Below are 25,865 nucleotides of genomic sequence, written 5' to 3' on the forward strand. Positions count from 1 at the left end.
TTTTAAGATGTCTCAGCTGAAAGAGTTATACAACTTCTTAATAATAATCATCATTATCAATAACATCATTTTTATCCAGGCAGATAGTTCAACCTATTGTATAATTAGAAGCTCTTTTTTTCAATGAAACCATATGAACAGAGAGAGTATTGCAGATATATCTGAATTTAAAAAAGCCAACCACTTTAGTATTTTTTCCACTGTAAAAAACAAATGATGCTGTCACTTCATCTAAAATTTGCTTTGAACTTTGGAATTGTTCAAACTTTTAATTAGAAAGAAACTTAATGGATTGTGCAATTTTGGGTCATGTTTTAAAGCCAAAAGGACTGATTTGAAATGCGTCTACTAAGCTGAATCCTCCAGTTCTGTTCAGCTCTGTTGAAACTGTATTTTAATAAGTGTCCAACAGTCTTGGAATTAGTAGTTCCAGATTAATGTAAATTCATTGCACACTTCATTTGGGCTTAAATGTGGCTTTGGAGCTGTAACAGAACTGGTGCTGAAATACAAAATACAGAGGCCATCTAGATGCAGAGTAGTATTATACTAATAAAATCCTTTCAATCAAAAAATCCCCAGCCTTACATGTGGTCTCCCAAAATATATATTAGCTGTTCTTGGGGAACATCTTTTTGGTTTTTTGAACAAAAGGATGTTAAACATTTATTTCTGGAGTCTCATTTAGACTGTCAGAGGAAAAGGAAGGATGCTGATGCCTAGTGAGGTGGTTTATCTAAAATCAGAGAAGTATACCTAGTGCTTAAGACTGGAGTTAACACAAAAGAATTCTGATAGCATTGTTTACCAACTTCTCAGAAAATTCGTTTGGGTGTACTAAATATTTTAAATTATTTTTCAAAGCTGTGATGTTGCAAGGATTCTTTTTTTTTCACAATAGCTGTTACTAATGTATCTGAAGAGTGTACTTAGGAAACTATTTATCTGATTAGGGGAACATTTTTTTCTAATCTTACAGGGGAACTTTCAGTCTCCATGGTGAGCATTAATAGTTTGGTGATGCATATACTTTAAGGGACTTCTACACGCTGTTCACATTAACAGTTAAGAACTTAGACAAATATTTATCATTCATTTAAATTAATATGATATATGATTAGGCAAATCACTGTATTTATAGTCATTATGAACTGATGTTTATATCAAAGGTTGTTATGTAGGGACTAAGATCTCCAACATTTTATGGTACTGCATTTTCAGCTGTTTTACAACACTTCTATTTAGAAAACACTAGAAATAATGAAAATGTACAGACTAACCATTCCTTAATCTTTGTCAACATGCAGCCATTTTCAATTTTGTTACCTGCTTTGAGAGAGAAAAGCAGTAGTAAGCCACAGCTTCTAAAATGTTGATTTAGAAAGATACATCTGATTCATAAGACACACCAAAGTCTCACAACTTTGGCCTTTTTATATTAAACCGAAGAGGTCCACTGTCAGGGAGTATTACTAAAACATGTACACAAGGGTTCCACATTAATTCTCTTAAGTTTTTTTACAGGGAAGCCTTTTTACTTTTATTTACATGTGTATTTAAGCATTGAATACTGATTAGCAATTTGTTGTTTAAATTTCTTGATTTGTGCCAATGAATTAAAAAATTGTGTATGCAGAAATCATTGATCAAGTGCATATTTATCATGTCTACCTTCATCCTGTTCAGTGTTTTTTCCTTTCTGATAGCATAAAAATAGAGGTCTGCAGTCTTTGTGTTGCCAAAAATCTAATTTATAATTCTACAAATTCAAGAGAAAATGTACAAAAACCAAATAATAAAGTAGTTGTGCAGTCTCCTTATTATAGTCTTGCATTAGCCATTTTCAGAGATAGGATAAAAAGTAGGCTTCAGTGTCCCCAAAAAGAAAATGAGAATTGTTCCATTATTTTCATGACCTTAAATAGTCACACAGGCTGTGTCTACACTGTCAAACCTAAACTCAAAGAGTAAAAAAATAAAAATAGTATAACTGACATCAGTATAATAATAAAGGGAAAATTGCTGATTTCCCATTAAATTGGAGTTTGTGAGTCATATGAAATTAAACTTTCTTTATATTTTATTATGTAGTCCTCATTAGTTTCTCCATTACTTAAAAGTCCTTTCTTCCAGTTGTGAGTCTTTTGTTGATGTTCAGAACAAGCTGGCTCAGATTCACTTGCTGCTCTTGGAATCTGTTCTTGAACAATTCTTAGTTAACACTGCTGCCCATAGAGATACACATCCTACATGTTATTTCAAATATGTGGATTGATTTGCTATGCTTACATAGCTTTGGTGACTATCATTATGGGCAAGGGAGGGGAGCAAAGGAAAGTCATGATGATAACTCTAGACTTCTTTTTCGTTGTTGAGTCTGAGTTGCAGTTTGTCTTTCAGCCTGGGTAAAGAGCGACATGTGAAATCATTGCACTCCCTTACCAGAGTTAAGACAAATGTCATCTCTCTGTGTCTCTAGATGTGACATAAAACCAGATTTAGCCCACTTTACTTTTGTGAAATTATTTCCTATATTGTCAAATACGAGGTGATGTGCGTATTTAACTGAAAGTGCGAAATTCTGTTACCAATCATAAGGAATGCTGACTTATTTCAGTTAATATTTTAGAACAGCTATCTTTTTGTAACAAGTATTCTTTCAACTTGCTTTTTCTAGAAAGGGATTTTTTGTTTGGTTGGTTTTGCTTTCTTAGGGTTTCTGTTTGTTTATTATAATTTCATCAGGGTTCTTTTATGCATGACAGGAACTATAATTGTACTATTCTTGATGCTATGAATACCTGCCACATACCTGCTTTCATCTCTCTCTTTAATCTTCCAAGCAGCTTCCCTAGCAAACTTCATCCACAGGGTACACAGAGGAATTGCCATGGCTATGTTAAGTTCTTAAAGGGGAACACAGAGAGCACCTTACTGCCTTTTCTGTATCTTTCTTTATTCCTTCACGAAAAAAGAATCCTTTTTCTTTTAAGATTTTGAATATGGGCTTCCCAGTTTGCTTTGCCTGAAATGCTAAGTTGGGATGATACTGAGCTTTTATGGCCTTCTTAGATTCCCAGGAGTCCAACATATTCTTAAATTTCCATTTATACATTTATGTCCAGCCTAACTTGGTGTTCAGTCTACTTCCAAGTGTCAAGAGTCCAGTTTAGTGTAAAGCCTGTCACTGAAAACGATGTATTTCTGCATTCATTTATGTACAGAGGCTAAGGTTGAATCAATAACTCTATTATGTACTCCAAAGGGAAATACTAGTTTGCTGAAGTTACTAGTGTATTCTTTAGCAAAAACTTTCCAGTGGCAACAACAACTGCATGTGGGTTTTTTCTGTTATTTATTGAGTTGGGATGTGTGTAAGTTTGTTTAGGATGGTGTTGATCTTTCAGATACCTTAACACTGACAGGTCTCACACTAACCTTGCCCTTTGCTGGTGCTGCAGGGTGGGTGACTGAGCTGTCTGAGACACTACTGTAAGAGTTGTCTCCCAAAAGTTGAGCTTTGAATCTGCCTGGAAGTATGTATTAACTCAAATATTGGATTCATCCATAATGCTATGCTAGAATATTTTAGCATAAACAGATATGATTATTATATATAATACAGTTTCAGATACAAAGATGCTGCTGAATACACTGTAAAAATTATATTATAAGTTATTAGTGGTGGCAGAAAGGCCACCAGGTGTAGCCAGCTATTTGAGTCTTGGTTTCCTTGTGTAAGGTTATTACTCTTTGTTCTACAGACATTTATCATGTATTTGATTAAATTAAAAAAAAAATTCCAAGACTGAGAGGGCTTGCATAGCTGTGGTGTTACAAAACAGCTACAGTGAGTCCATGAAGCAGTTTGTCTATAAAAGCTTCTGTGTTTTCTCTCAAGCAGAAAGAGGACTAGGTGGTATATTTGTATCATGAAGGTGGGAAACTGCAGGATATTGCAGATGCTAAAAGCTTATACGGGTTCAAGCAGAAATAGGCGTGTTCACGGTAGATAAATAAGTCAAGATCTATTCAGTGCAAAATCTGTTAACAAGTACTTGAGTTAGAAGTTCTTTGAGACTGGGATAAAATTCTACATAAATATTTCTGTGTGACTTTTCTATTCTTGTATTCTTGCCTGGGCACCTGCTTTTTTGTAATTTTTCACAATATTGTACTAAGTAGACCATATGTCTCTCCTAGTAGAGCTCTCCTTTTGGTTTCTATTTGCAAATTTTTGGCTTATGCAACTTTATAAACATGTTTTTAGTCTAAATTTGGTTCCATTTCTCCTTGACCTGGAAGCTGTATTCACTGGCGGGGGGGACGGTACGGTGCGGGGGCGAGGGGGACAGCGTAGAGATTAGCTGTGACAAATGCAAAAGATATGACCATGGATGACTGAGAACAGGGTCTTATTCCGATGTTATGCAGTTTAAACTGTAGAGGGAAATACTGTCTCTCTCACTGTTAATAGGGACATCCCTTTCATTTGTTGTTCAGGATTTACAGACAAGGACTTGGTGGGGAAGAAGCCTGCTTGTGTCCTTAGTTATATTGAATGTTCATTTTTGTTAACAAAGAACTAGTAACTCTACAGGAAATAATGAGCTAAGATGACAGGAAGGTAAATAGTTTGACAGCTTGTCTTAAAGACTCCTGTAGTAATTTTAGCAAGCAATCTCTTGTAGGATTAAAGATGCAATCATAAAATATTAGAGCCACTGACATAGCATATTTGTCAGTTCCTTACTTAAAGGCAAGAGTAGCCTGTTTGTGATAGGGCAGATTGCTGTTTTATTGTTAAATACATGTTTCTTCTGGTTTGTCACGTAGATATTTTTGCATGTATAGTGTAAAATTTATCCATGTCAAACTTTGCATGTTTTTGGAATTGCTTCAACAATAATAAAATTAAGGCATTTTTATTGCACTTATTTGTAATTAAAGAATGCCACCTGATTTTGTTCCTTTCCCCAGTAATTCTTTTAGTTCAGATTAAGTAAGCAAAAACTTGTGCTAGTCTCACAACCTGACTTGATTTCAGTTGATTTAAAATCAAGATCAGTATCTGTCTGTAACTATTAATTTTCTAGAAAACTTCCAGCAAACTGTTAAATCTCTTAGCTGCACACTGCTGTGGTGTAGTGTTGAACAGTAATATATGGGTTATAACTATTCCATCTCTGAAGTAATATCACAGCTAAGTACCATTTCCATTTTGCTTATGCAGACTATCCTGTACAGAAGCAAGTAATTAAAAAAAAAAGTAAATCTTATAAATCCATGTGAAACTTTGAAGAACATATGAAACAGTGAAAATGGCTGGATGTCTTAGGAAAAATTATAATTTTGAAGTTCTGTGGACTTAAAAGTTTATGAATCTTTGAGAGTATATTACTTTTCTTTCTGAAAATCAATTTGCTTCTTTATTCAAGAGTGGAGAAAAAGCACAACAATTGTCTATGGTGGATTAAGTAGTTTATATATTCAATGAACATCAGTACTTTACTGCCTTGTTTCCTACTGCCTTTAAACAGGAGGAAAAACAAACCATGTAAAACATTTATTGTAAGGAGATTATAAAACTCTCAATAGATTACATATACCTTTGTGGATGTGTATGGCATAATCACACGAAGAGAAGCACTGCAAAAAGCGTGTCTAATTGTAGATACTCTTTTCAGAGAAGTTTAGGGATACAATTAAAAAGTAAAAGAAACTGTTACTTTCTGTGTTATGTTTCAGTCTTTTTATTGCCAAGTTAGGTTCTTATAAGGAGATTCTGGCATCCTGTTAGAAAGACAGAGTTCTGAGTATTGGTCTAAATTGAGTTTGGATATTCACTCACAAAAGTTTTTTAGCAGAGGAGATAAAAACCAGACAAAACTTATAAGTACAACTAAAACAACAGAAATATTAGGCCAGCATAGGTTGCTTTTGATAATCATGAGATGTTGTCTTGGACGAAATTCTCAGCTGCTTTAAACAGGGACTGCAGTTTGAACTCGGTGGAAAAGCAATAACTTATGCTAGCTCTGAATTTTTAAGCAATTTAATATGACTTTGATAACACTGAAGGATAGGGTTAATTGTAGGATATCTTTGCATTGCAAATTGTTTGTAACTTCAGTGTCTTCCTTTGTTTTTCCATTTTTTTTTCTTTTTTATTGGGGGTGGGTAGTATTTATGTCCTTTTGACCTCCTCACTTTGATAGTACTGATTCATTCTCCGTACACTGGTGGTTGCAACACAGAATTTCTGAGTCTAAATGCACATTGCTAAGGTTTTTTTTCAGTAGTACATAACTTGATCTTACCTCTGTCTACAACAAGGAGATTTACATTTTCTCAAACATTTTAATATGCTGTGCACTCCCAGAGAGAACAGGGAAAAAGGTTGTCCCCAAATAGTAATCTTTAGTCTCAGTTTACTGATGGTTGTATCTTATGTCACACAAATCATATTCATGTTTAATCTTAGTGAAGTGGGAATAAAAGCTCATGTAATGTTACTACAGTTCTTACATACTGTATAAATTTAAAAGTCATGTGTATGAACTCCTGCATGCAGTCTTTCTCACAAATGCTTCTAGAACATTAGCCGTTACCTCAAATGTTTTGTCAGCTCCTTGTGAGATCTGCTTTTACATGGCTGCCTTTTCTTTCTTAGTTTTCTTTACACTATTCTTTCACTCTCAGGAATCACGTTTGCAACATTCATCCACTGATTAACTTTGGCTTCTTCAACTTCTATGCTGTATTGCTCAAGTATACCCAGTGTGCAACCAGTGTTTTATTTTGTCCTCCCATCTTAAAACTGAGTGATCTTGCCTCATTGCCTACTCTTAGTAACTACCACCTGGCAAGTTGTCAGCATGAAGCAGTCCTTGGTTATTTCATGTTTGCTTTTCTTCTCTCTGATGGCTGTTTGTCAGTTCCTGCACAGTTACTTTATTTCATTCGTGTCCTCTCTGGAGTGGGGTTTCAGTTCCACATGTCCTGTTTGATGAGCTTCTAATTGTGTTTCTTTGGCAGATACTGTTGTCACTCAAGTGGCGTCATTTACCCTGTGTGCAATATGCCAATCTTACACACAGAGCAGAGGTATTTATTTATTCCATGTCTACGCAGAGTGGGGTGCTAGGTGGTAATTACAAAGCTAGCACACTGAACAAAAAAAAGGTCAGTATATTTATACACTCCAGACTACACGAATACACATTTACTATAGTGACCATTGGCTATCATTTTGTCCCTCATCTCGATGTAACACCTCACACCTCATGTGTGATGTAACAGCACACCTCATCTCGATGTAAAGTGACAGTGTCTTTTAATTAATTTTAATGTGCAGACTCAAAGGGTGAGGGGGGGTACATCTTCTTGGTCTTAAATTGAGTCGGTGGTTGTAGTCTCCCCACCGCCATCTTTATCTTTTCCCAGTTACGCTGATTTGCACTGACTTCACACTTCTCAATCATCCATCTTCTGCAGTCTTCTGGGGTAGGATGTTCCCCTCTTATTGGTCTTATAGCTCCTCTTCAAAGGCATAGTTGTTAGCAAGGCATGCATTTTTAGGCAAACCTGGAGTAAGTCACTCCCTTATCTCCTGGTTTCTTCTTTTCAACTGCAGCAGTCTTAAATCAGTAACTGACCCTGTCATTGTTCTATTTACAAGTTCAGAATGAGCAGAATGGAAGATTTCCTAGCGATATCAATACTATTCCTAGCATTTACCAGAAATTTAACATTATCTAACAAAATTAAGCACAATTTTCAGATGTAATTACAGATCTATCATTTTCCTTTTGGGTTAATTTTATTCTTATTCTTTAGTTTTCTGTGTCTAATCCAAACCTGCAAGCTCTTGAAGCAGAGAGAAATGTGTTATTTTGCTTGTCAGTAAAACATCTCAAGCTTCTATGGCATACTCTAAAGATCTGGATTTTGCTAGTATGAGGAAAGTACCCCTGATTACTCCCTACTATCTTTTTAATTATATATTTCTACATTCTTTTAAAATGCAAGTTATTAGTTTAGATATCTTGAGAAAACCTTTTGAAATAGAGATTTTAAAAATAATTTTAAACCACTATTGAGTTAGTGCATTGACAAGCAAGACCTCAACAGCTGTAGTATTCATTTGCTTTAGCAAAGATTTGTGATCTTCCAGTAGTCATATAACACTGATTTTTTCCTTGAAGCTGTTATTGTAGTTAGGTAGTCAAAAAGGAGGCAGCTTACAAGGTGAGTTAGCACCTCTGAGTTAAGTAATTTAAAAGCACTGGTGAATGGGAATGCTTGACTGTTTCCTCATTGGATTGTTCATAATTAACATTTTTTTCCCAAATCTACTGAAAGGCTTGAGTGTCTACATAAAAATTTAAAGGAACAACAAAAAGCAGAATAATTGTGAATCATAACTCTAATTCTACTTTTGTTGGGGGGTTTTTTGTTTGTTTTTTGTTTGTTTTTTTTTTTTTTTTTTAATTTGGTATATTGCTGTTAGCTAGTGTTGGTTTTTAAACATACCCCTGCTGTTTAGACTTTAGGTAGAGATGAGATTTAATTCATGTCAGTTGATTGCTGGTTCTAAATGATAATTATAAATTCTTATATACATGTTCTACAGAAGCTGTTCATCTCTCTAGTTTGAGCAATACTGGAAAGAATGGCTTGAGTGTCTACATAAAAAATTAAAAGGACAAGAAAATACAAAATAATTTTCAATCAGCAAAGTGGGGATGAAGGATAAACATAATATCTACATTAAATTTGCTTTATCCAAACAATTGATTTTTTTCTGCTCATTGTGTGGTAAAGATACCCAGTTCTTGTAAAAAAAAAAAGAAAAAAAAAAAAATTAAAAAAACCACATCCAAAAGCTCCACACATATTTCTAAGGATAAAGTGATGCTATAAGCATAGATTTGACTTGTTAAACCATTTGGATTTCAGGATAAAATATTTTGGGTCTGTACATGTTTTAACAGACTTTGATTAATTTCTTGGGGTCAGCTAGAGAAATCCAACTCCATCCCCGCTGGGCACCTAATACTGATGTCTAGTAACAATTCCGAAAGGGCATAGGAATGAGCTGATGTCCTGGTTCGTTCACACCAGATCCTACAGAGCTTGAAGCCTCAGCATATTGCTGGTGGGGGAGAAGTGGGCATCTCTGCAGAGCTCAAATCCATGGCTAAGGAGCATCTCAGGCAATAAAAGGACGTCTCCCCCATGCTTGTGCATGTGAATCAAGTCCTGTTTTATTCCAGAACTGAAAAATGGTCTAATTCTGCACAACTAGAGTAGCTTTTTTGTTTCTAAATATTCTCTTTCTTACTTCCATAGGAAGTGTGTTGTTTAAATGGAGGCTATTTCTTTCAACCCATTTTTTTTCCTTTTTTTTTTTTTTTTAAACTACATCACTTTCACTGTGTTAGTCACCAGTTCTGTTACTTTTTCATCTTATTTGCATTTTTACTTCTGGGACAGAAAAAACAAAAGAAAATAACATTAAACAATCACAACTTGTGGTGGGAATGAATCTGGACAGATAAACTGTGTTGTTATGTCAGAGCCATTTTGTGCTGTTTTTATGTTTCACAAATGGGTAGGTGACAAAAAAAATTTCTATGTGTACTACATTTGCCCAGAGGGCAAGAGATAAACTCTGTAGTCATTGAAATTCAAGGACAGTTCATAACAGACTTGCCTGTTACTCCTGAGAAATTTTTTTCACTGTCAGAAGGACAGTTTGTATGGATGCAAATTTTCTCACCAACATCTCCCATTTTATGACACCACATGGTGCATAATTGCATCTATATCCTCACAACACCAGTGGAATGTCACCATTAACTCTCAAAATAATAAACACCAGGATTTGTTTCTTTAGAATTACATTGCATGGAGCACATTTATTTTGTACAATGTGGAACAGAGACAATCTTTGTTGCACGTGAGGCCTAAAGCAAAGTAGTCATCATTTGTGACTGTTTCTGCAGAAAAAAAATTACACTAAATGATTTAGAATTTTGTGTATGTCTTAAAATAATATTAAAAGGCATTTTTGTTATTTTATTCTTTATTGGGAATTTGATATTGGAAATTGTGAGTGATTTTTATTATGGTGAGGAAGATTTAATATATTATTTGGATTATGACCATGAGATTTATTCATAACTAATTATGGAATAACCACGTCAGTGGTCCATGTCTGTCTTTTTCCTGACATGTCCTATGTTCATTTCTAAGGTCCTGTATGATTATAGGTACCCTTTGAGGGGACTATCATGGTAGAAAATAGAGGAAACCAATTTTTGTTCTTGGTATTTTAATATAGCTCCTATTAAGCAATGTGAAGCAACTAGATATTATCACATAGTATTATCTAATACTGTAATAGGCCAATGTACTGTCACATGTACAAGTTATCCAGTGCTCCTGGTTGAGCATCCTTAATGGATATGTTTTTCCTTTCTCTCTTGAATGCAGCTGTTTAATGGCTCTGTTTTGTTTCTTTGCTTGACAAGGAGTTTCTTTGATTTATGTTACATCAATCAATTCTGTAGCTTTATAGTTTATTAAAAGATTACATTTTGAATTCCAGGAAAGGGTTCAATAGTATATTTAGCCATATGTGGGCAGAACCTAATATTTACAAAAATCCATACTAAATTTTCAGAGAGGTGCTTGAATTTCAGGTTTAGTGCCCAGAACATGACTGTCTTTTCCTTGTTCCTTTAGATTCAGTGTTTCATTTTGGGAAGTTGTCTCTGCCTTGGTTTGCATATGTAAAGTAAGGGGATAATGTAAGTTCTTTGTCCTGTAAACTTTCATACTATGAGTTTTGCATTGTCTTAGTAGAGGTATGGTTTATCTGCTTTTATTCTGAAATTTCCAAGACTAATCATATGCTGTACCCTGGAGGAGATGTTTGGGATCTGACAGTTACCAGAGTTCAACTGTAACTTTCAACTTTTAGGAAAATATTTTAAATCCTGATTTTTTGGGGGAATTAATGTCTGTCTTTTAAGGGTATAATTTTTATTCTTAATTGGAGAAAAATCAAAATGCTAAAATAGAAACTTAAATGCAGCGTGGTATAGGGCTTTGAATAGTGAATAAATGAGTAGTTGTTTTTGTCTTGGAGAGAAAAAGTATTGTAAATTTTTTCAAAGATTTTTGAAAGCTCTCTTTCTGAATCATGGTTATCTGCATGTTTGCTGTTTTTAGGAGAAGGAAGGTGCTGAACAGAATTGTTGCATATGAATTTTTATGAATTTTATATTACACAACTCTTAGTTACAGTATGAGTGGAAACTAAAGTGTTCTTTCATTCTATGGTGGTTTTGCTTTCATTATTTACTGTTTACCACTGGGCACATAAGTGAGTTATTGGTTTGACCCCATAAAGAGTTGCTGCCTTCAGTAATGACTTAAAATATTTTTGCCGTTAACATATGGCTTATACTCCTGAAAAACAGACTTACTTTAAAATCAGTAGTATTATGACCAAATTATTGAAAGCAGGAAGTAGGAATGAAAGTCTCAAAGGGTAAGAAGGATTGATGCAGTGGCACAACTGGAGGCGTCTATTTTCATTTCAGATATACTCGGGTGCCCCCTCCAGCTCTCCCTCCAGAATATCACAGATCTCCCATAAGGACCCCAAACTTTTTATTCATGCACCAAAGCTGGCTAATAACATTTCAGCTACTGATTACTTGATGTATATCCTGTGAGGATGTAAAGGATAAAGATCAGTTTTTAAATGTGTGCTTACTTCCTGTGGTGTATGTTGTAGTTACCTGTACGTTATAACTACAATTGTTCAATTAGGTACTGAATGAAATGCAGTTTTAAGGGCTTTTAATTGTTGTATGACAAATTTTTGCTGCCTAGTAAAGGCACCATCAGTTGCATGTCCTATAAAACATTGAGTAGGAAAAGGAGTCTGTAAGACTAGAAGAGATGTAACATTGTAGAAACTACAAACAGAAATATAGGAGGTAGAGGAAATCTTGGAACAAAGTGCATGAGTTAATAAATGCTTGTAACTTTGGAAACCAAACTATTTTTCCTCTCTTCTTGCAGCAAATGCTATTTCAGGATTGCTTCAGGGGATCTCAGATCTTAAGGGAAATATTCATAAAAGGAGATAATGCAATCTAATTCAAGAGGGCAGTTGCTTCTCAGTACCTTATTTATGTTAAAAGATTGTCAGGAAAACGTGTACAAAACCTATGATTGTAGCTGTATGATATCACCAATGCAGAGATTTATATGTAAACCTAGACTGTGTGAAAGGTCAGACATAAAGGAGACTCTGCAGAAGATTTGGATTCGGAAGCTGTCACGTGGAAGCTAAAGTTAAATAATTCAGTCTCCTCCTGCACTGGAAGGCAAAGCATAATATTGAAGGATTACAGTTCACTTACAATGATATTGCTAAGTAAACCATAGGGGGAAGGAAATGGAATTTCATTCCAAAGTGTTTTGAAACAAAGGAATTAACTCAACAGTCAGAATCCAATATAACTGTTAAGCAGGTATTCTTTATTGGCAGCGCTGGGGTCACCCTGGGGATTCTCCACCATAAGGGCTCCCACGAACTAGCAAGGGACATCATTTACATACACACAAATCATACATATTCATTAGATTTCCTGGAAAGGCGTGTCTTATGATAATGAGTTCCCAGAATTCATTTACATAGTCTGAGCATGCGTAGTAAAAATAGAGTGAGGCTCTTCAGTGGTTGAGGGAAGAAGTAAGTGGTCTTCTTCACGGTGTTCGCTAGTTGACCTTCTTTCCAGAGCATGTGTTGTGAAGTAAAGTCCAGGTGTCTTCTTCCTAAATGGACAAGATCATCCTCCCTAGATTGTATCTCTGTGTCCTTTTGTTCAAGTTCCCCTCATCTTAGTTTGCCCAAATGCCAGTTGAAGGCTTTGAGTCTGCTATCAGTGAGTTATACAGGGAGTGTTTTACTTTTGCCTAGGGAGACAAAGAGGCCTAGGGAAAACAGCTGAGGAGTAATTGGGAAACAAACACAAGCAAAACTGTCATGCATCACAATTTAGTCTTAATCAGAAATTCACTGGTTGGAGCCCTTTCAGTTTCAAGTTATATTTCTTTTGTATTCAGGTGATGAGCTAGTGTCACGACCCGGACTGGGAGCCCAAGGAGTCTAAAGGTTCTGTGATCCCCTTGGGTTAAATTAAGATGAAACAACACCAAACAACCAGTTAAAATCTTTTACTTGTGGTAGAAACAACTTAAACCTGGAAAAGGATGATAAGCAATGTGGTCTCTTAGAAATCTATAAGAAAGAAAAGAAAGGAAAGAAAAGAAAAAGGAGAGATAGAGTCAAAGAAATCTGGTCACCACCCCTGGATCCAGCGTTGTCTCAGGTCTGGTAATCTTGGGTGGTGGGTGCACACACAGCGAAGTTTTCTGTCGTCTTTTTTAAGTTGCTCTTATCAGCTGATTAATATACTAGACAAAGAGAGGCAGGTATTCCACAAACTCATTTCCATGAGAGATGAGGAAAAATGTGGAGCATGGGTTCTGCACATGCATTGAGGGGGAAATGGGGTACACCAGTCCCCTTGTCCAGTTGAGTTGGTGGTCATGCTCGCCCTGCCCACCTTCGTTTTTTCCTCAGTTCCCACAGTTTTTTGCTGACTTCATGCTTCTCGAGTAATCATCTGGCTTCTGGGGCAGAAATGCTCAACTCTTATCAGACCCTACCACTTCATCAGGCTTACACATCATCATCATCACTACTACTACTACTATTACTATTACTATTATTACCTCTTTATTACATTGGCAAGAAAAAATAAATAGTGGTCAAAAAAATGAATGCTTCAGTTCTGGGAAGGACAAAACTGATAGTGGAGAGTGCTTTTGTTTTTCTGTGCCTTTACTGGACCAAGCTTTTCTCACTGTTTTTACTCTGGCTGTTGTGCAGGTGGTTGACCAGATTGACACACTGACATCCGACCTGCAGCTGGAGGATGAGATGACAGACAGTTCCAAAACAGACACACTCAACAGCAGCTCCAGCAGCACAACAGCTTCCAGTCTGGAGAAAGTCAAGGTGCGGGGCAGCGCACCGCTCATCAAGCCGCCCGCACACCCCTCTGCTATCCTCACCGTGCTGCGGAAGCCGAATCCACCCCCACCTCCTCCACGACTGACACCTGTCAAGTGCGATGAGCCTCCAAGGCTGACTCCTTCCACCAATCCTGTCAAGACTAATGGTACCCTGCTGCGAAATGGGGGCTTGCCAGTTGGGCCCAACCGCATCCCAAATGGAGATATATGCTGTATACCGAACAGTAATATGGAGAAAGTTGCGGTGCAGCCTCTGATGCACAGACCTGAGAAGGAGCGGTGTCCTCAGCCGGGAGCAAGGGAACGGGTACGATTTAGTGAAAAAGTGCAGTACCATGGCTATTGCCCTGACTGTGATGTTCGGTATAACATTAAAAACAGAGAGGTGCACTTGCACAGAGAGCCTGCCCGTGTTGTGGGAAAGTTGCCACACCAGTGCCCTCCTCTGCCACCTCCACCACCTCCACTGCCTCCATTTCCTCTGGAAAATGGAGGGTTGGGGATAAGTCCCAGTAATAGCTTTCCTCCGCCAAGACCTGCGACTGTGCCTCCACAAACTGCACCAAAACCCCAGAAGACCATCTTGAGGAAATCAACCACTACAACGGTGTGATGTATGCCACTTGAAACAACTCTTTCTTTTATCTTATATATAAACATAAATAGGTAATGAGCACTTTCTACTTGAGCAATAAAAAGCCCCAATGTATTACTCCCTGTGTCCAGTGAAGTGGCATAAAAATCACATGGTAAGTACAAAGAAGAATGCTTGTTGATCTTACTTGTACTCACCAAAAAATGTCATTATGGCAAAGGATACTGAAAAATTATTCATGCTTTAACTCATATGTTGTAAACATCTATTGCAGTTTCATATCTGTAGCGTAGTTTAAAAGACAGTGAAAAGAAAGTTCAGTTTGAAATTACTGAGTGGTGATTCATGATAGATTTCAGTCTATCTGACATAAGGGAATAAACATTGCTCCTGGGCTTTGGGAAACTTCCTGTTTCTAGCAAGTACCTTTTAAAATGTCATTTGACAGAGCAAAGTGGAGTACCAGATAACAGGTTTTGACTGAATTCTAGCAAATTCATTTTTCTCTGCCTGACTGCTTGAGTGAAGGCATTGTGTGTGGAGGGGTGCAACAGGAGGCAATCACTGGACTTTCAGGCAGCTTGATCTTTGGTGGAGAAGTAAAAAAGTAGTTGAAAGGTATGTTGACATGGATTTGGAAAACTGTATTTCGCATTTTATTTCTTGCTTGCTCGGTCTGCCACAGCCAAGGTGAAGTACAGAGTTTTCAGATAAGCAAGGGTAGTCCCATTCAGTTCCCCCCTATTTCCACTGCTCCATCTACAAAATGGTAGGAATATTTTATCTCATGTGGGATGGCAGTAGATTAAAACAACAAAGTGCAGTCCTGTGTTTTTCACAAAGCTTTTGTCTGGTTCAAATCTCTTTTTGAAGGCAAAGAAAATTTTGCCTAAGGCCTTCAGGGATATCCATTTAATTCATGTAAAGAGCTTTAAAGTTGAAAAGCTCTGTGCTATTACAAAGCATTAACATGCAAAACAAGATATTTTACATGTTACCACATTTTGATGGTGAACTCAATATTCTTATTAGTTGAAAAGAAGTCCTCAGTGTTTTTAACTATTTTGTGAAAGAACATTCTTTTATTCTCACGAAGAGAATTGTGGGGACCTAGAGTTAAAAAAATCCAATCAGTAAAGAAAATATGATAATAAATCTGTTATTTACAAAAGTTATGCCAAATTAATCTCAAATGGCCCAACAGCAGATGCTATATAAAAGCAGTATGTTTTTTTCAGCTGAAATGTAAAACGTACTCAATGACAAAACAATGAAACTAGACAAAACAGATTTTTAATTTAAATTTCCATTTACATACAGTAATAGGTATTAAACTGAAAAGCAATCTTAAGGCAGTTTCCCTGTATACACATTATAGTACATTTATAGTATTTAAACCACAATAATAATAATAATAATAATGACAAAAATTCTAACAGATAACTACCCTTTGAAAACCTTTGCAGTAAACAAAGATTGTATTTTGTGCAAATACACAGGGTCTAAAGCTTCATGTTGTATTCCCTGCATAAAAGTGGCAAAGCAAGGAAATCATCTTAAATGCTTAATCATGCTTTTCCCATATGCTCCCACATGCTTTTCATGATGCACTTTACATTTTGTATTGTTTGGTTAAACTTAATCTCATGAGAGCTGTGGCTAAGTCCTAGTGCTTGCAGCAGGAGGCAGTAACTTGTTCTGCATGTGTGCAAGATCTTTGCTGCCCAAATGAAGTTTCTGTCAGGTGAATTCTGCTCATGCCCTGGGACTCCACAGCATCTCCCTTGCTCACACATTGAAAATCACATTTAAAATCACTGCAACAATGTGTTGACATATCCATATTGCATATCTACAGGTTTTTCTTTTAAAAAGAAAACTTCTGCTGTCTGTTTGACTTTTTCACTACTGTGGAGATCATAATTTAATATTTTTTCCATCTTAAAAGAGCTACTGTGTACAAGAAATTACAGGATAATGCAATCAAACATTGCATATTTCATGTAAAATGTTTCATCGTAAATTAGAGAAAATAACACTGAATAATTTTAGGGGGGAGGTCTGCTGCACATGTCTTACCTCACTTGGCTCAATTACTCCAGTATAGTCTCCTCTCTGATAGCAGAGCACAGTATTTCTTCTCTGGATTCTGCCCGTGGGCTTGTCAGAGTCTCATAAACATGTTAGTACCTCCAAATTAGATGCTGTACTCTATGGATGTGCATTGATGTACGTGTAAATTTCAGGTTTGTTGCAGTGCTAAATTTACAGTTCTCAGCTCTGGAAAGTTTAAGTGACATCTGACTTTCAGCATTTCATGTTCAATTTTGGTATCCAACATCTCTCTTGCAGTTTCTCCTCTCTTTCAGAGGAGCTTTCTTGTCTCTTTCCCCATGCCTCCTGAGTACGCTTTCACAAACTACTGCCCTTCTTTGTGCATTTTCATGGGGGTAAAAGTGCTGTGTTAGAAAAACAGAAGATGCAGCTTTTCGAATTCAATGCTGCTTTTGGTCAGAAATGCAGTTTCCAAATGTGAAGGAAATACATTGTTTTTCTGCAAAATGTGCTTACTCTTGTGCTTTAACCTCAGCCAGCAGCCAAGCACTAGGCAGCCGCTCCCTCACTCCTCCCCCCTCCCAGGGGGATGGGGAGGAAATCGGACAAAAGAAAGTAAAACTTGTGGGTTGAGGTAAGAACATTTTAATAAATAAAATAAAAATAAAATAAAAATAAAATTAAAATAAAATAAAATAAAATAAAATATAAAAAAATTATTCTCGATGAAAAGGAATATAACAGAAAAAAGAGGGAAATAAAACCCAAGAAAAGACAAGTGATGCACAGTGCAGTTGCTCACCACCCACTGACTGATGCCTGAGCAGTGATCTGCACCCACTGGCCAACTTCCCCCAGTTTATATACTAACCATGACGTTCTATGATACGGAATATCCCTTTGAGAAGTTTAGGTCAGCTGTTCTGGCCATACTTCCTCCCAGCTTCTTGTGCACCAGCTCGCTGGCAGAGCATGGGAAACTGAAAAATCCTTGATTCAGAAGTGCTACTTAACAAGGACTAAAACATCAGTGTGTTATCAACATTACTCTCACACTAAGTCCAAAACACAGCACTGTACCAACTACTAGGAAGAAAATTAACTCTGTCCCAGACGAAACCAGAACACTAACCCAAGCTCTCTTTAAGGCACCAAAGTGTTCCAAGGTCTTTGTTAAATTATGCTATGAACATTGTTCTGTTTTAATAAGAATGTCTCTGGCCTGTGTCCTATTGTAAGGACAGTATTTTCAGTATAACAATTTCACATTATTGACATGATAGAGTAAAATTCAGGTTAAAACAGGTAAACTTGCAAAGCATGGGAAATAATTAATTTTAAGCTTTGCAGCACTGTCTGGAAACTTCTAATAAAAATGGCATAAGAAAGAATGCAATACTATATTCAGTGAGCAGTGGTTTTTAAATTTATATTAGGAATATGATCTCTGTGAAACATTTTTAAACACCTGTAACATAGCATATTTCACACCTTACTGAGGAAAATGCAATAAACTAACCAGAACCAAACAGGAATTATCTGCCTTTGAAACATAAATGTAATAACTCTGAGGTCATATTTAGTCTTTTGCAAAGGTGTTAGTACCTGAAAAACTGAAAGGCAAATAACAGTACTCAGAGCTTTAATTCAACATCTGCCATCACTTTAGACTTCTGCTCAGTTTGATTCCCCAAAGGTATTTTAAAGTCTGAATTGTCCAGATCTAGATTTCTCAAATGCAAATAGAAGAAGAACGTGGTTTCTATCAACTTAATTAAGGAGATGAGCTTAGGAAAATGGAAATAAGCAATGAAAGTTGCTTAACTTATAATGTCATTGCTTAATAAAAGATATCCTATGGATGCTATGTAAGAAAGGGACACTACGAGAGCAAAATCCAGTAACAATCCTGTTTAAGCCAGCTGAACATGAGCCAGCAGTGTGCCCAGGTGGCCAAGAAGGCCAATGGCATCCTGGCTTGGATCAGAAATAGCGCGGCCAGCAGGGACAGGGAAGTGATCTTACCCCTGTACTCGGCACTGGTGAGGCTGCACCTCGATGACTGTGTTCAGTTTTGGGCCCCTCACTACAAAAAGGCCATTGAATTACTCGAGCATGTCCAGAGAAGGGCAACGAAGCTGGTGAAGGGTCTGGAGCACATGTCGTACGAGGAGCGGCTGAGGGAACTGGGGTTGTTTAGTCTGGAGAAGAGGAGGCTGAGGGGAGACCTCATCACCCTCTACAACTACCTGAAAGGAGGTTGCAGAGAGCTGGGGATGAGTCTCTTTAACCAAGTAATAAGTGATAGGGCAAGAGGTAATGGCCTCAAGTTGCACCAGGGAAGGTTTAGACCGGATATTAGGAAGCATTTCTTTCCAGAAGGGGTTGTTAGGCATTGGAATGGGCTGCCCAGGGAGGTGGTGGAGTCCCCATCCCTGGAGGTGTTTAAGAGTCAGGCTGGCATAAAGCTTAGGGATATGGTGTAGTTGGGAACGGTCAGTGTTAGGTTAATGGTTGGACTGGATGATCTTCAAGGTCTTTTCCAACCTAGATGATTCTGTGATTCTGTAAGCACATGAGGTAAGAATCTTCAAAAAGGTCGTGGTTCTTTTTATCACGTAGTAAAAGTCACTGTTCTTCCTTCTCTCATCTTCTGGAGTTGTTACACCTTTCATCACATTGTCCATTGTTCATAGGAACAAGAAAAGATTCCAAATCTTCATCCTCCTTTTTTATTATTAAATCAGTATTTTATTTAAAATGTTACGTGAAATGAGTGGACTGCAGCTTTTGTTAACTTTCTTCAGATAACTTGAAGCAAACAAGAGTGCAGCATGAATTCTTTAATTACCAGAGGGAGTTGTGTGTGCCCTCTGGACCTCCTCAAATGTCTTTGTTTCCATGTTCTAACTATACCTTTCCTTTCAGTGATACCATGAACAGTAATTTTACATATGGAGATATAATCATGCTATGGCTGCTCCATTACTTGTCTGATTTACTCTTGAAGTAGGCATGAGTACTGGGCACATATTTTTACAGAGGCAGCATTTCTCATTCCTGGTTTCTATGTATGCTGTGATCTATGCTTTTTCAGAGGGGCTGTGTGTATGTAGAAGCAAAATACCTATCCACTCTTCAAACTAGTAATAATAATGAAAGCATCAGGCTTAGAGCTGCAGTAAGGTCTTGTAAGTGAGGTATGTGCAAAGGCATGTGGCAGAAGAAATGTCTATGGTAAACTATGGTATGTTTAGAAAACTTAATCTGAAAAATACTTGGCACCTATTGAATTTTGTATTTGGTAGGGCAATGTGTGATATATAGCCTGCAATAGTTAACACGCTGCAGCCTAGCATTTCTGAACCTATTAGCACAGACCGTGCTGTTCGTAACTGAAGCAGCAGCAACAGCAGCACTGGTGTTACTGGCTCAGCACACTGCAGCACAGTGTGTACACACTGCAGTTCTGCCTCATCTTTGGTAGCAGTTACATGGTGATGGTTTTTAAATGGCAAAAACTAGCGGGGGTTTCATCTCACTGTCCAGCTCAGTGGTGGAGAGCCCAAAGGAGCAAGTTTCTCCCTCAGTCATGATTTTGACAAGGTATCTGTAATACTCCACCTTGGGATAGCTCTGGGGAGTTTTAATTCTTTAATTCCTGATCTTAAATGTTTTGACATTTGACTACCTCATGTTGGTCAAAGAGCTCTCTTATTAGCTGAGACTGGAGCTGCTGGGATAAAGGGACTTGACCGGGACTTGACTTGATCCTGCTGCAGGAGAGTGGCCTGTGCTCTTGTCAACATGTGCCAGCTTGCTACTGTTCACTGTTTTTTCACATTTGTTCATGCATGGCAAAATCTCCATGTTACTTATGTGGTTGAAAGTTTTTGTTAAGAAGTTGCACTATGCACTGTATCCATCATGTGGGCCACATTATTTCAGTAGTATAAGCAGGTAGGACCATGACTGTATTTAGGTTGACCAGTCTTTTGTGATGCTGAATCTTTGGAAATTTTGAGGCAGAGTTTTCTTATTGTTGAGATTATCAGTCTTCTGTCAAATTATAAAAATAAGGTGAGAATCTCTCATGCAGGTATGACCAAGAACTAGAACCTTTCATATTTTGCAGATATTGCAAAAGTTTTTGATATTGCAGAACTATGTATCGTTTTGTGGTGTGAAAATGTTTTTTATAGATAGATGAGAAAAAAGCCAGATCTCATCCAGAAGTAGGACATAAATTGCACCTGATAGCCAGTCAACAGCAGTGCTTTGACCAGTGAGTAAGACCAGGACCATTCTGTTGCCTTGCTTGGGGAATATAAAGAGCAGATCTCCAGAAATTGCTGTATCTTTTCAAGAGAAGAGTATTTTTCTTTCATCTTGAAATATTTGATGTATATACTAGGATTCTTTTAAGGAACTGAGCACAGTCAGTCTCACTGTTGGTTATAAGTGATGTTCATAATAAGAAATTGCATTTTTATAAGAGTTTTCTGATCTCAGATCTGTCCCTTTATGTTGTTTGCCTGATCTTTTCACTGACTTTTGCAATCTTGCAAGCAATAATGGGAAAAAATAATTTACATAAGAAGGGAAAAGTAATAGGTAAGTCATGAAAAAAAGGAACTTTGAACAAATACGTTAAAGTGTATTCTTAAGCAGGCTTGAATGATGATGACTACATCAATCTCAGAGTTTGTTTTTCTTTAAGTAGGGTTATTATAATTACTTTAAACTTAATCTTGAATGACTTTAAGCATGAAAGAGCAAGAAAAAAATGTCAGTGACAGAATTTTTCATAGAAGTGTTTATTTCTTCCAGTTCAATGTTGGCTTTGCCAAGTAAGAGTTATTAATGCATGTCAGTCTCCTTCCTGGATAAATTAACATGTGAAAAACAGAACATGATGATAATATCTTTTTGTATAAATCTCTAATGCCTACAAAATATTTTGTTTTTCATTTTTTGCAAATACAATGATGATTGTGTGTTGGTGCTACAAATTATATTATCTTCTGTCACCAAGGAGTAACTAACATACTGTAATTCTAATGGATAAGTGTTTTCTTTCAGTTTCACAATTTCAGCGTGGTTACATGGTTCAACTTTATAATGTTAATTTTGGGCTTCTCACCCATGTGAGATAAAACATTGTGTTTAGCAGTCATTAAGATGAACTACAGCTAACACCAGTGGAATATGACTTTTGAAACAAAGCCAGTGTACTTTCCTCACACCCACTGCAAAAGGGTTGATTGCAGAATCCTTCTGGTACTACATAAAAAGCTGTTTGTATGTCTGTATGTTCCAGTTTCTTTCTTGTTTTTAAAAAAGATTGCATAGTGACATCTACTTCGGTAAATGTTAGATTTGCAAATACGTGATATTAGGAAATACTGATTCTCTGAAAATACAAAGCAAAAGAAAAACCTCGCTGATTCTCACAATATCATGTATTTACTCTTATGAGAAAACTATATAGCAGTTATTTCTCAATAGTGTGTACGTATGAGTGTATAAAAATAGTGTATGAGGAAAGGCACTACTACGTAGTAATTGTTACAGATGAAAATGCACTTCTTTTGCATTGGACAGCAATACCTCTTTCTGTACTAATGAAATATATGAAGGAAATGGACTGGAGGCAACTTCCAAGTTTATCTGTATCTGTGTGGACCAGCTTCCTCATACTGTGTTGTTGAACCAGTCCAGTTGAATCAGTACCAAAAAATGGACAGATGATAAAGTGATTTTTGTTTTGCATGCTTTCCTTCTTTTGTTTTGGGTTATAAGACAGTATTGGTCTTTCTGTATCTGTAAGAAAGAGAGGCTTGTTTTTTAATTTATTTAAAGCATGGGACACACATATGCTTGTGAAATTAGTCTAGCACAGTGGGTGTAGCACAAGCAGAATCAGAAATAATAGAGCCAGGCTATTCTGTCCATGCTGGAAACAGCAAAATTCATCTGTATTTGAAAGCTGCCTCCATTTACTCCAGCAGTTTTAAACTACAGAGATTTTGAAGAATGTTCGTAAATGAATCTGCTGATACCTTAACTTGTACTACTAGACGGGAATGTATTTGAAATGCGTGTCTCTTTTTAGTTCACTGACTAAATAAAGAAATAAAAGTACCTTTTGCTGTTTAGGATATAACTGCTGATAAATTTAGGATGAGATTCTAATGAATTAGTAAGACTTTAATACCTCTGGGACTTGTCCATTGCATACAGCGTGGAAGAAGGTATGATGCATAGCCACACTGCCCAGGAGGAGCACTGGGAGGCGATGGCAAACTTCCTTCTGGAGGGACTGTGTTCCTAGCACTGCAGCATTTGTAGTCCTGATAATAAATCAGATATAAGGGACATATCTCAGTAGCCCTTGCATAGCCAGAGAGGTGTGCTGGTCAGCGTAGTAAGAAGGCAGTGCCTCAGTGCACTACAGAAACCACAAACCACACAATTTGCTCAGCCCAGGGTTTAATTCTACCAGAATTATATAGTGTTTGGGTAGTTGGACGGTTTGGCTTTTTGTACCCTTCATTATCTTCTCCTTCCCTACTCCTCCTTTTCTTTCTCTACAAATGCACAGTAGCATAAGAATGGGATAAAGTTTACCTCTAAGTGTTTAGCTTTATTTAATGTGGATCAGTATTACTAAAAATTATTAGATGTGACAATAAAAATGTTTGTAATGGATATTCAGATACTCTCAGTTCACTTTTAACTGGAAACGTGCCAGTCATCAACAGTCAGTGCTAGGAGTTGAACAAGAGAAAAAACTATTTTACCTTCCTTGCCTTAGCATGCATTGACTGGTGCTGGACAGCCAACTTGATTCCCCATACTATCACTGAATTTACTTTTAAGCAGATGATTGAAACTAAGGTCTCTGTGGTTGTCACAAACCTAAAGGTGTTGTATTTCACAGATTGAGATCTGTCTGTCACAGATCAATATATTTACAGCGTTATGGTCAGTGCTTTTCATCCGAAATATTCAGAATAAAGATTCTGACACTGTCCTTCATGCTTGAATATTGAAGGAGAGAAGAGAGTGGGCGTTTTTTTATCATCTCTTTGAGCAACATCAAAATCTTTCCATCAGAAACCTATGTAGTTTCTTTTCAGAACTGGCCTGGCTGCCTAGACTCTGATTTTAGACTGAAGACTAAAAGGCTGAGGTTCCCTGGGGCTCTCAACTTCCCACCAAAGTATAGGTAGCTCAGGAGGACTGTTTGTGTAGATCATAGTAGTAAATCTATCAAAAGACTGAAATAAAACGCTTCTTTCCTGAAACAATTTTAATGGTATATTTGTTTCCATGAATTTTTTAATAACTCTTTGTTGTTCTGAAGTGAAATAAAACTTCTATCAAAATGCTGTTATTCCCTACCAATACAAATACTCCTAGCTTTTGCCCAGTCAAGTCTTTCAGTCAGCATATGTCATGGACAAGAAAATCTTACAGAATGACTGCTGCAAATGTAACAACTATCCTGTGTGTATATGTTTGGTGGAGCATAGGATTGCTTGCTGCTCCCAAATAAGCCCTTATTTTCCCAATGGATGTTAACAGGACATTGTGTACAAATTTGGAATTGCAATTTTCTTTTTGTATTGGAAATCAAACCTTTATGTTGTTTCATTTGTTTCCAAAGAGCTGTAATATTCAATGTGTGGCTTGTGCCAAACAGTAAAATGTAGGAAAGCAAGCTTTGCTGTGGTGGTTTAGCCCCTGCCGGGGTCTGAGACCACGTGGCCACTGCCCCTCCCCCACAAAGGGAGTGAAATACAAAGCCCCGAGACTGAGATAAGGAAAGGTTTAATACAACAGAGCAACAGCAACACACAAACAATAACAATAAGAATAACAGTGATAACAATGAACAGAGCAAAGTATATACCGATACAGCAGTGAGAGAACCGGCTGCGCCAACCCACACAATCACTGATTCTTCCCGCGCTGGCGCCAGGATGTGAGGTCAGCATGGTATATGAATAACCCGGCTAGAGCTTCCCCCCCACTGCTGGGGAAACTTAACCCTATCCTGGCTAAACCAGGACATTTGCATACTCCAAATGTCTAAATACATGATCAACAAATATCTCCTAAAATATGTTCACTGTTAGGGCTTAAACATGCTTAGATCTTCCCTTGAATGGAAACCAGGAATCAAGTATTCGAAATATCCTAACTCTGCTATTTTAAAATGCAAGGAAAAACTGAGTTTCTTTCATTCACCAAGGTTTCTACTTGTCCAAGTTTTAACCTCCAAGTGTGTAATACTCCTGATGATAGAAATGGGTAATGACAGTCTCTGCCTCTAGAGAATTTACCAGTCTAGATTCAGGAAATATCTGATGCCATCAAGCTAATTTTATACTAGCTGACTTGGTGTCCCGATCCAATGTCAGGGGAGGTTTCAATACGATCCCAAGAGCGAGATTAAGACACAAACAAGGTCAAATGCCGTATACCCAAACCAGGTTTTTATTATTAAAGAAGTGAAGAGGGGTAGCGGTAAGACAGAATGGAAGGAAAAGGCAGAAATAAAGCAAGGATGCAGGATAGGGCTGCAAGAATAGTCACCACCATGGATCCAGCGACGTCCCGTTGGTCCTCAGTCTTCAGTTCTTCGGTGGTGGGTGCACACGGATCTGGCTTCAATGGTAGATGCACACTGAGAAAGTTTTCTGCTGCCTTTTTAAGTTCATAGTATCCCCTGATTAGCATATCTGCTTGCCTTTAGTTTTTTTTTTCTCTGGTCCAACAGGTTTTGTTACATCTGGCTTCAGGGCAGGAACCTTTGCCTCCTGTCAGTTCATTAGCAATGCAGGCATGGTGTCTGGCCCACACAATAGAGCCACAAATGGCTACAGGATGGGGCCAGCTCAGCACAGGTCTGCCCCTTTGAGGCTGGTCTAAAGAGTCCGGACAATGCAACCGCAAAGAAGTGGGGGGGTGCATCCTTCAATACACTCCTGCTTCTCTTGGTGACATCCCCCAGACCAATACACAGGCCGCAGCAGCTTCTCTTGGAAGTTTGCACAGACACAAGCAAGCTTTGAGACAG

General features: G+C 37.3%; 1 protein-coding gene across 1 annotated transcript in view; it reads left to right on the plus strand.

The window, feature by feature from the left end:
* Positions 1–25,865, plus strand: part of PRR16 (proline rich 16) — a 160,313-nt gene that overhangs the window by 93,207 nt on the left and 41,241 nt on the right. Inside the window, 1 exon segment of the mRNA XM_074855571.1 lies at positions 13,982–14,876. Coding sequence (XP_074711672.1) covers positions 13,982–14,740 — 759 coding nt within the window. The 3' untranslated portion in view covers positions 14,741–14,876.

The sequence above is a fragment of the Strix uralensis genome, chromosome Z, assembly GCF_047716275.1.
Source record: "Strix uralensis isolate ZFMK-TIS-50842 chromosome Z, bStrUra1, whole genome shotgun sequence".
Classification (NCBI taxonomy): Eukaryota; Metazoa; Chordata; class Aves; order Strigiformes; family Strigidae; genus Strix; species Strix uralensis.